At 36.0% G+C, this 10,883-nt stretch overlaps 2 protein-coding genes across 2 annotated transcripts; both read right to left on the reverse strand.

Annotated features, from left to right (window-relative positions):
• Positions 1-3: 3 nt before the first annotated feature.
• Positions 4-9,675, reverse strand: LOC109586240 (hemicentin-1-like; the record flags this gene model as incomplete). Its single annotated transcript, XM_020002419.1, has 12 exons — positions 9,432-9,675; positions 6,604-7,185; positions 5,825-6,400; positions 5,020-5,634; positions 4,323-4,910; positions 3,670-4,248; positions 3,017-3,595; positions 2,362-2,940; positions 1,665-2,282; positions 905-1,153; positions 305-757; positions 4-89 (listed from the first exon to the last, which is right to left on the reverse strand). Coding segments are annotated over exons 1-12 (5,574 nt in total), but the record flags the coding sequence as incomplete, so codon positions are not given.
• A 663-nt stretch (positions 9,676-10,338) lies between these two features.
• LOC105314439 (receptor-type tyrosine-protein phosphatase delta-like) lies at positions 10,339-10,877 on the reverse strand. Its single transcript, XM_011408609.2, has 2 exons — positions 10,745-10,877; positions 10,339-10,636 (listed from the first exon to the last, which is right to left on the reverse strand). The coding sequence occupies exons 1-2, from the start codon at positions 10,841-10,843 to the stop codon at positions 10,469-10,471; spliced, it is 267 nt and encodes an 88-aa protein (XP_011406911.1). The 5' UTR covers positions 10,844-10,877; the 3' UTR covers positions 10,339-10,468.
• Between the last annotated feature and the right edge of the window lie 6 nt (positions 10,878-10,883).

A 10,883-nucleotide genomic window follows, 5' to 3' on the forward strand; every position in this document is an offset into this window, starting at 1 on the left:
ATTGTTGTGGTGGGGTACGATCCAAGTGAGATTGACATATCTGGAGCCAACAGATACTGAGGAGACATTGAGAGGCTCATCAGGTACAGCTACAAGTAAAAAGAGAAAATAAAATTAAAATAATTAAGTTATGTATAGATGCACAGTAATATTATTTCACTTCTTTCTGGTCCACTCTAGGCAATATAGTGTAAAAATTAAATATAGTAATACTAGCAATTAATATGAAATATAAGAAAGCACATTATAGCTTAATGGAAAATAAATAGATCTATAGCTCTTTCTGTTACAATTAAGGACTTACTCTGTACTAGGACCAAAGCAGGTTGACTGGGCTCATCGTCGAATAAATTATCGATGATAGCTTCACAATGATACAATCCAGAGTCTGATATTGTAGTGTCCTTTATAACCAGCCGGCTTGAGACAGTACCAAATGGGTCTTTTATATCACCTACGTCAAGACTAACCCCAAAAGGATTCCGAATGTCCAAGCTATCTCCACCAGATCCAAGGCTAAAGTCAGAGAAACCAGAACCTGAAAACTCTCCCATAGAATCATAACCTGGTATCAAGGTTGGACTATTGACTGTTGTTATTGTAACACGAGTATCAAACTGGGGAAGGATTAGAGTATCATTGAGGTACCACTCAACTTGAGGGAAAGGATAACCAGATACCAGACAGTAGAGGGTTATGTTCTCAACTGCTAGTGTCACATTTTGTGGACAAGGATGAATGAGTATCTCAGGAGCAACTAAGAGAACAAAAATGAAGAGAAAGTGTAAAAGAATAAAGAAACAAAAACATAATGAATTATTAGTAAATAGTGATAATAATTTTTTTAATTATAATGATAATTAAAAGAAGATAAATATTACATAAAATGTATGTATTGGCTTACCATTAAGTGTAGAAATGGCATAATCATAACCAGCCTCATTACTTACAGTGCAAGTATAGGACCCACCACGACTAGCATGACTGGTAACATTCAGTTCACTAACATTTGATAATCTCTGACTAGTGCGGTCATAGACCCAATAGTACATGTTGTTTGGTCCACCAAGAGATAAGCAGTTGAATGTTACTGGTGTATTAACAACTGAATTAGTGACATTAGGATCAGTCCTCGTACTGTGTAGAGGTGAGACTACACAAAAATAAATTGTGATTATAAAGAACATGTTCAATATAATTCTACAAAAATGCAATTTTGGTTAAAAATCTAGTTTATCAGTAATGCAAGTATTGCAAGTATCATGAGCAACTAGTCCATGAGTATCAGAAAATGTAATAAAAATTAGGAGCCATTTTGGAGCCATTTTTGGGGGAAAAAAACCATGGGCTAATGGAAATTGGCCACTTTTAAAAATGGCCATAACTTGAAAAATTTAAGTCAAAATTAGTTCAAACTTTCTACACAACATAAGTACATCAGTATGTATCAGAAAATGTAATAAAAATTGGAGGTCACTTTGGAGCCATTTTTTGGAGAAAACCATGGGCTATAGTACAGGGATTTTTTCGGAAATTGGCCAATTTTAAAAAATGGCCATAACTTGAAAAATTTAAGTCGGAATCAGCTCAAACTTTCTACATAGCATAAGGACATCAAGACAATTGGCTTTATAGCTCTAGCTCTAAAAAAGCAATACACTTACCAGTAACAAGTGCTGGAGTTGATGTAGCATTCTCTTCTATACCATCAGCAGTAGCTACACACCTGTACATACCATACAGGTCATACTCTATATGTAAAGTCAGTTGGTAGCTAGTTTGACCAGTCAATGGCTCAAAGTACCCACTGGTTCTATTCATCATCTCCCACTGATAGTTAGGGGCTGGGAAGGAATCAGCACGACAATTTAATGTAACAGTGTCACTGACATTAGTAAAGGCTTCCCTAGGGTCCTCTGTGATGACTGGTATAACATAAAGTGTCGTAGTGTTGCTCTCCACTCCAGCAGGATTCACCACATAGCAAGCATAATTACCACCATCTTCAGTAGCATTGATAGAGTATAGAGTAAAAGTAGGCTCATTGGATAATGTAATGTTTGATAGCTGATCAATTATGTCATCTACTTCAATCGGAGAGTCAGAATTAAGTAGTGAACTAACTGATGGATTGTTAGATATTAGAGAGTCAAGAGCTGATGGTCTCAGCCATATAAATGTATTATTGGGTCCTCCTCTGGATAAACAATTGAATGTAACGTCAGAACCATTTTCAGTTATGATGAAATCAGGATCAATAGTGACACTGCTATTGGAGGATACTATGAATGGAGAGAGAGGGGGTAAAGTTCAATAGTAAGTTTTGGTAGTGATAAAAGTGCTATAGCAACAGTAACTCACCAGTAATCAGTGCTGGTTGTGAGTATATTCTTTGATTAATGATTGGTGTAGTTACTGCACAGCGATACATACCAAACTGATCATAATCAATGTTTTCAATAGTGTAACTGGTCATCGTCTCTCCATTAATATCTTGATACATATTAGTATCAGTGTTTAATACCTGCCATTGATAGGTGGGAGGAGGGTAGGAGTCAGCCATACAACTAATAATAACAGTATCTCCTGGATGGGCATATTGATCCACTGGGTTTAATGTTATTACTGGTGACACATACAGTGTAACATTATCAGTATCATAACCAGCTTCATTGACTACTATACAAGTATAATAGCCACCATCTGCTGCTCCTCCACTCACAGTAAATGAGAGAAAGTAATCTAATGTGATGTTATCTAAGTCATCCAAGAACTTGTCAACATCAAGAGGAACAGGCTGATAAGAATCATTAAAGATTCCTTTGATCCAACGGAACATGTTCCCAGGTCCACCTTGAGCTCTACATGTGAAGGTAGCAGTATCACCAATGGATACTGTACGATACTCTGGAGTAGCATTTACACTACCAAGTGGTGATACTGTAAAGGAGAAACGAAAAGGTAAATGAAAGGTAAATTATGAAAGCTCAATTGCTACAATTATTATAATTCTTACCAGTAACAAGTGCTGGAGTTGAAGTAGCATTCTCTTTTATACCATCAGCAGTAGCTACACACCTGTACATACCATACAGGTCATACTCTATATGTAAAGTCAGTTGGTAGTTAGTTTGACCAGTCAATGGCTCAAAGTACCCACTGGTTCTATTCATCATCTCCCACTGATAGTTAGGAGCTGGGAAGGAATCAGCAGAACAATTTAAAAACACATATTGTTGATCAACGTTCACATATTGTGCCACTGGATTTGTGAGTATCTGTGGCCTTACAAGCAAACTAACATTATCAGTATCATAACCAGCTTCATTGACTACTATACAAGTATAGTAGCCACCATCTGCTGCTCCTCCACCCACAGTAAATGAGAGAAAGTAATCTGATGTGATATTGCTCAAATTATACAAGAACTGTTTGACATCAAGAGGAGCAGATAGATTAGGATCGGTAAAGTTTCCTTTGATCCATCGGAACATGTTCCCAGGTCCACCTTGAGCTCTACATGTGAAGTTAGCAGTATCATTAATGGATACTGTACGATACTCTGGATCAGCTACTACACTGTCCAGGGGTGATACTATAAAAAAGAAAGAAATCATGAAATAAAATCAATGAATTTCTTATACTGTATTTTATAAATAGACTCCTTACCAGTAACAAGTGCTGGAGTTGATGTAGCCTTCTCTTCTATACTATCAGTAGTAGCTACACACCTATACATGCCATACTTCTCATAACTGATGGACTCCAGTATTAATACGTAACTAGTTTGACCATTCAAATGCTCAAAGTACCCACTGGTTCTATTCATCATCTCCCACTGATAGTTAGGGGCTGGGAAGGAATCAGCTTCACAAGTTAATGTAACATTATTTCCAACTTCTGCATATTGTGGCATTGGATTGGTGAGTATCTGCGGCCTCACTAGCAAACTAACATTATCAGTATCATAACCAGCTTCATTGACTACTATACAAGTATAATAGCCACCATCTGCTGCTCCTCCACCCACAGTAAATGAGAGTTCGTAGCCTGATCGAAAAATGCTTAAACTATTTAAAAATTGGGTGACATTAAGAGGAGCAGTCAAAGTAGGACCATTAAAGTTTCCTTTGATCCATCGGAACATGTTCCCAGGTCCACCTTGAGCTCTACATGTGAAGTTAGCAGTATCACCAATGGATACTGTACGATTCATTGGATCAACTACTACACTGTCTAGGGGTGATACTATAAAAAAGAAAGAAGTCATGAAATGAAATCAATGAATTTCTCATACAATACTTTATAAATAGAATCCTTACCAGTAACAAGTGCTGGAGTTGATGTACCATTCTCTTCTATACCATCAGCAGTAGCAACACACCTGTACATACCATACAGGTAATACTCTATATGTAAAGTCAGTCGGTAGCTAGTTTGACCAGTCAAAGGCTCAAAGTACCCACTGGTTCTATTCATCATCTCCCACTGATAGTTAGGAGCTGGGAAGGAATCAGCACGACAATTTAACATCAAATATTGTCCAACATTCACAAATTGTGGCACTGGATTAGTGAGTATCTGTGGTATTATTAATAAACTAACACTTCCATTATCAGTTCCAGCCTCATTGACAGCTATACAGGCATAATCTCCACCATTAGTTCCATTAACATTTTGAAGTGATAACTCTAATGAAGGGGCAGTCTCAGAGACTATTACATCCAGTGAACCAATGAAAGTGTTTATGCCAATTGGTGTTTGAGTGGATTGTACATTTGTTCCATTTCCTCGTATCCATACTAGAGTTGTATTAGGACCACCACTGACTTCACAAGTAAAGGTAGGGGAAGAATTTCTGGAGACTATTTGAGTAGCAGGTGTAGCATTTAAACTACCATATGGTGACACTAGAGAAAGAGAGAGAGAGAGAGGGAGAGAGAAAGTAAAATTAAATAACAAATCCCTTTACTAATAATACATAATATTATATTTCTAACCTACATACATATTCCTAACCTGTTACAAGTGCTCCTCTTGATACTGCTGTCTCAGTGATACCCTCAGAGCTTGCAACACAGCGATACACACCAAACTCATCAAAATCAACGTTATTGAATCTCAAATTGGAGGAAGTCTTGCCTGTTATCTCTTCAAAATTGCCACTAGTCTGATTCATCCTCTCCCACTGGTATGTTGGCGATGGAAAAGCATCTGCTAAACACGATAGCATAAAATTATCACCTTGCGTTACTAATCGATCTTGTGGATGCAACGTTATGATAGGAGCCACATACAGTGTGGTCTCAACTGTACTTGTACCAGCTTCATTGATGACTACACATGAGTAGTTACCACCATTTCTTGTAGCGTTGATGTACTCTAGAGTAAGCTGAGTGCCATTTTCTATAATAAGAGGACCAGCTGCATTGAGAAAACCAGTAACGTCTATTGGTATCATTGTTATGCGACTCATTAGATCAGCCTCATTGGCTATCAATCCAGTGGCATTAGAGAGAGTCCAGAAAAAAGAGTTGTTAGGTCCACCTCTAGCAGAACAATTGAATGAAATAGTACTACCATTTGTTGCTATGGTGAATCCTGGATCAATTTCAACACTACCACTAGGAGATACTGTAGAGGAGAAAGAAAAAGCAACAGAGAGAAGAAAATTGGTTGAGAGAAAGAGTGAGACATAGGAAAAAGATGAAGAGAATGAGTCAGTAGAAGTACAAAATAATGAGGAATTTCAAAACAAGACATGATGAGAAGTAAAATAAATAAACACAAAGGAAGGAAAACAAAAAGAATTTAGAACACTCACTCGTTAATACAGCCTCATTAGACCTCACTGTGTCCATTACAGCTGTAGCATTGCATCTGTACCTCCCATTGTCTTCATACACTACGCTATCAATTGTCAAATATTGCTCGTTTTCATTTGGTATTATGTAAAACTCATTTGAAGATCCATTGGATCTCTCCCAGTAATATTGAGGACTGGGAAAAGAATCAGCTAAACACCAAAACGTAATGCTTTGACCATTTTCAGTAAAAGTGCTCACAGGATCCGTAATTATCTCTGGCCTCACTTGCAATATAGCTGAAGAACTACCAACTCCTGCTTCATTAAGAACCAGACAAGTATATGTACCACCATCACTTCCATTAACAAATGTCAATGATAGACTTGAATCATAATCTACTATAGGTAGTGAGTTAATTATGTATGAGACATTAACTGGAGCATCAAGACTGAAAGACGATGAATCAAAATTTCCTCTAATCCAGACTATATTATTATTGGGTCCACCTTGAGCCAAGCAAATGAATGAAGCATTCCCATTTCTGGAGACTGCTTGAGTACTGGGTAGAACTACTACACTGCCTCTTGGAGAGACTGTAAAAGAAAAAGAAATAAATAAGTGAGTATAAATATTATAATTATTATAATTTATAAAATAGAAAAGGAAATAAAATATTATCCAGCTAATCATGTAGGGCTGTCATATAACAATAGTAAAATTAATAAATAATAATGGAATAAGAAACTGTGTAGCATAAATAAAAATGTTAATGATGATTTTGATAATGGAGCATTACTTGTGATCAATGCTGGACTGGAAGTGATTGTATTGTCAGTTCCATTAGCAGTCACTATACACTGGTATGAAGCAAAACTAGTATAGCCAACAAACGGTAATCTATAAGTAGTAGATACTTCACCCGTAAGTGTAGTAATAACATTAGAAGAAGAAATCCTCTGCCACTGGTAGGTAGGAGATGGGAAAGACTCACCCACACAAGTAAATGTTGGTCTCTCACCAACTTCAGCATACTGAGGCTGAGGAGGTGTAACAATGAATGGGTTAACGTGGAGCACTGCATTAGCACTGTCAATTCCGGCTTCGTTAAACACAAAACACGTATAACCACCTCCCTCATTTGCAGGAGAGTTCACGATGAATGACAAAAGGGACTGGTTAGAGACAGATATGTTAGTAAACTCATTTTGTATGTCCTCAACTGAAATAGTACCATTTGTGTTAATATTGATAGCATCGGAGGTTTTGGTCCATATAAACATGTTGTTAGGGCCACCATCAGCTGTGCAGTTGAATTGAACGTTTTCATTATTGCTGACTGTTGTGAAATTTGGCTCGATAGAAATGTGGGTAGGAGAAACTAGGAAATAGAGAGGGAGAGAAGTAGGAAGGAGGTAAGATGAAAAAGGGAGATAGGCAGATTAAAGAGGAGACAAAAAGGAAACAGTTGTTGATATTGTAGGCATAAAAACATTATAACAAAAAGAAACAGTCATGGCTGATTGATTGTTAGCTTATTCTAAAGAACAACAGCTCTTTTATTTGCTATTGTTACTTTGAGACATGGTTTTCCTGACAATCAGACTCTCACTACACTTTCTGAAAGAGTCGAGGAAAGAGTATTTTCAATGCCCATTTCAAAAGAAAATTTAAATATTACAAGAGGATGGTAATGCTCCTGTTTGTCTGTTTTCTAAAGTAGATATGTGCCGAGAATTCAAAGAGGAAATGCTAGCTGATCTACCAAGTCCAACTAAGGAAATAGAAGCCACAACTTTAATTGATGTCACTAGATAATGCAATTATTAATTTGTCTGACAATGTATTTAGTGCATGAAAGGATTACAGGAGTCATTTTAGCAAGAGAAAGGTCAGATGTATCCCCCATTATTATGTAATTTTATTTTTTAAGTTTTTAAGATCATTTTATTGTACACATAAGAAGACATACAATAAAGAGAAGTGTAGTAACATTTTAATTCAACAGAAGGTACACCAAATTAGCACAAAAAGAATCCTACTCATTTTTTGTATTTACAATAATTATATTAAAGACATGCATTCTTTGAAATTGTAAATTCCATGAAAGCTATGTTGAGAGCCTTAGCAACAGCATAGACATACTACTATTACTATAGTGGAATGCTCTAGGGAAAATAACAGGCAGGCACACCTATACATAGTGATATTTGTGCTATTTGGGTGAAAAATAACAAGCTTAGAATTATAGTGTTGTTCTAGTATGCATGTATAATTTTAGTTATGGTTACAGTTAACATACAATGAAATAGGCAAATTATATAATTATAGTATAGTATCAGTATTTGAAAATAATTCTAGTATAGTATTAGTTATAGTATTTTTCACTCAAATAATTATAGTATTAGTTTCATTATTGATTACTAAAATTGTTGTACTTATACTACTAAAAAAATTTACTTAGTTCTATAGTACCGTATAGGGGTTTTATTTTGTTGGTATAAAATTTCGCAAATTTGTCCAGATTTGCCATTTATTGGTATAAATTTTCGCGAATCCTACCTTCTGCAGCCATTTTTTCTAGTGTGCCACACCTCTTTTGTGGAATTTAATTTTACAAATTTAATGAAAACATAAAATTCGCGAAATTTATTTCCAGTGAAATACAACCCCTATACGGTATTTTATTAGTTTTAGTACTACTCAAATGCCTATCTCATGTGCTCAACATGTGTTCGAGCCACACAGCTGCCATGTGATTTCAAGAGAGAAGTTTTAAATTCATTAAATGTTTAATGGGTTAATCTGTTAGTCTACTTTCTGTCTTTGTTAGCATAGTATCCATTCAGTACTACATTTAATACTATAATAATACTAAAATTTGTTTTACTGTTAGGTACTACTAATAAATAATTTCAGTAACTTGAACTATAGTATAGTATAGTTCAAGTTACTGAAATTATTTATAGTATCAATAAAGAAAATAAATTTTAGTATAGTATTAGTTTTAGTAGGTTCTATTTGTGAATGAAATAATTTTAGTACAGTGATAGTTATAGTATGTTTACTATAACTAAATTAAAAATGGGGTACTATAATTAATATATCATAATTATGACATCATCCTTTGATGTGGTCGGGTTTATATATTTTTGTATATATACCTGCCATTCAGAAATGCTGTCATCATTATGAAATATATCTTATATAACATACTAGAACTGGTCAATATACAAAAGATATAGACCTTTGGTGGGTGTCCTCGGATGTGATATAGCCCTCTGGCCTGCGGCCCTTGGGCTATATCACATCCTTGGACACCCACCTCAGGCATATAGACCTATTTAGTATGATATATATTATACTTAGTTATAGTACCAAAATACTAGAACAACACTTAGTGTATCATTCACAAATGATTCATGATTTATAGTCAATTGGTACAAACTTTCTACAAGAGCATCAATAATACAAAAGAATATAAATGTGGTACATGTTTGCACTTATAACTTTATGCATGTTGCTTGAATGCATGAATGTTAATTTGAGAGGGGCCAGTTATACTAAGACCTAGAAGTAATCACACATATGCATGCACTAAATAGCAATATAAGGGCCAGAGCTTACTTTGGGATTTAACTTCATTGCAAGTCAAAGTAACAAGGACTACAGCAATAAATGCCAGTCTCTTCAACATGATTTCTCTCTCTCCTCAGTACGATCTAATAATAACTTCGACTGTAGGCAAGAGCAGTGAGTTGCCAGGACTTATAGAAGAAGGTGCACTATAGGCTGGTTTACATCAAAACGGGTTGCTTTTTGTGTACTTGCGTTAGGAATGAGCCTATTATGCCAGCATAATATTAGGGATGATAGGAGCTTCCTCAGATGAGGCATAATTCTGGAATAAATTAGATCGATATAGGTAGGATAATGGGTGGGATTAAGGTTAATCATCTGGGTTAATTAATGGTATCCACGCAACGTCATCAAATCGCTTCCGCATCCGCCCGAGCGTCCCATCGAATTGCCGCGCCGACGTAAAAAAGAAGAGGAGTCTGGCTAGGAAATTAATACTAGACTCTATGTTGGCAGCTAGGTTACACCACTGCAGACCAATTCCCCAATTTTGCTACAGTCATTTGGGTGGACAGCTGCGAAGAATTTGGTATGGTCTGGCAAGTGAGACCATAGTAGACACCATGGTGAGACTTAGGCCACGTTTACACTACTCCGTTTTCATTGAAAAACGGAGACTTTTAGTCACGGATACGGGTTTCGTTTACACTAAAACACATGAAAACGGATACTTATCCGGAGACATTTGAATACGAATACCTAAGCGGATACTTCTATAAACGAATGATAAGTTCCAATGAAAACGCAGCTGCTGGACTAGTGTAAACACCTGAAAACAGTAATAGCAAAAACTATTCGGATTCAGTGGAGCGGAGTAGTGTAAACGTGGCCTTAGTTGCCACTTTATTAAGGACACCACCCTTTTAAAACGCAATTTTAAAACACCTCATAAAAATTAATGACTTTATATGCAGATCAGATATTTAAATCAAACTGATACAAATTTAGTCTAACTAATATAAAAAACAAGACAAAATCAGCAATAAAAATAATAATGCGAGCTGTAAATATCATAGCAGTTCTTCCTACAGCTCTGTCTCCTCATCAGCAGGATTCTTTTTATCAGAAGATCCTTCAGAGTTTCCTTCACTGCTTGCCTCTTCAAGAGACTTGGGCCTGGCAACAGCAACTCCCTCAATCTTTCCAAGTTTCAAAGCCTCAACAAGAGCATCATGAATGAAAACATACTCAATCTATGTTAAGAGTGGGGGCAATAGGAAAGAATAATTAAACCTCTTATAGATTTTTGCAATTACAAACAAATCTTTCTTCTTAAATAATTAGTTGCTCTTTATGCTTACTTCATTCATAACCATCATAGGACGACACTTCCTCATGTACTGCACATTATTAAAGATATCAACCAATTTCTCTGACTTGATGCGAGCCATCTCAACCATAATAGCAATGAATGTACCAGTACGACCAGTACCAGAACTG

The sequence above is a fragment of the Amphimedon queenslandica genome, unplaced genomic scaffold (assembly GCF_000090795.2).
Source record: "Amphimedon queenslandica unplaced genomic scaffold, v1.1 AMPQUscaffold_12918, whole genome shotgun sequence".
NCBI lineage: Eukaryota > Metazoa > Porifera > Demospongiae > Haplosclerida > Niphatidae > Amphimedon > Amphimedon queenslandica.

Excerpts from the sequence above, each read along its gene's own strand:
- LOC105314439 (XM_011408609.2), bottom strand. The coding sequence starts at position 10,843 with ATGGTTGAGATGGCTCGCATCAAGTCAGAGAAATTGGTTGATATCTTT. Across the intron at positions 10,637-10,744 it reads CTATGATGGTTATGAATGAA|ATTGAGTATGTTTTCATTCA; the intron begins GTAAGCATAAAG and ends CTCTTAACATAG.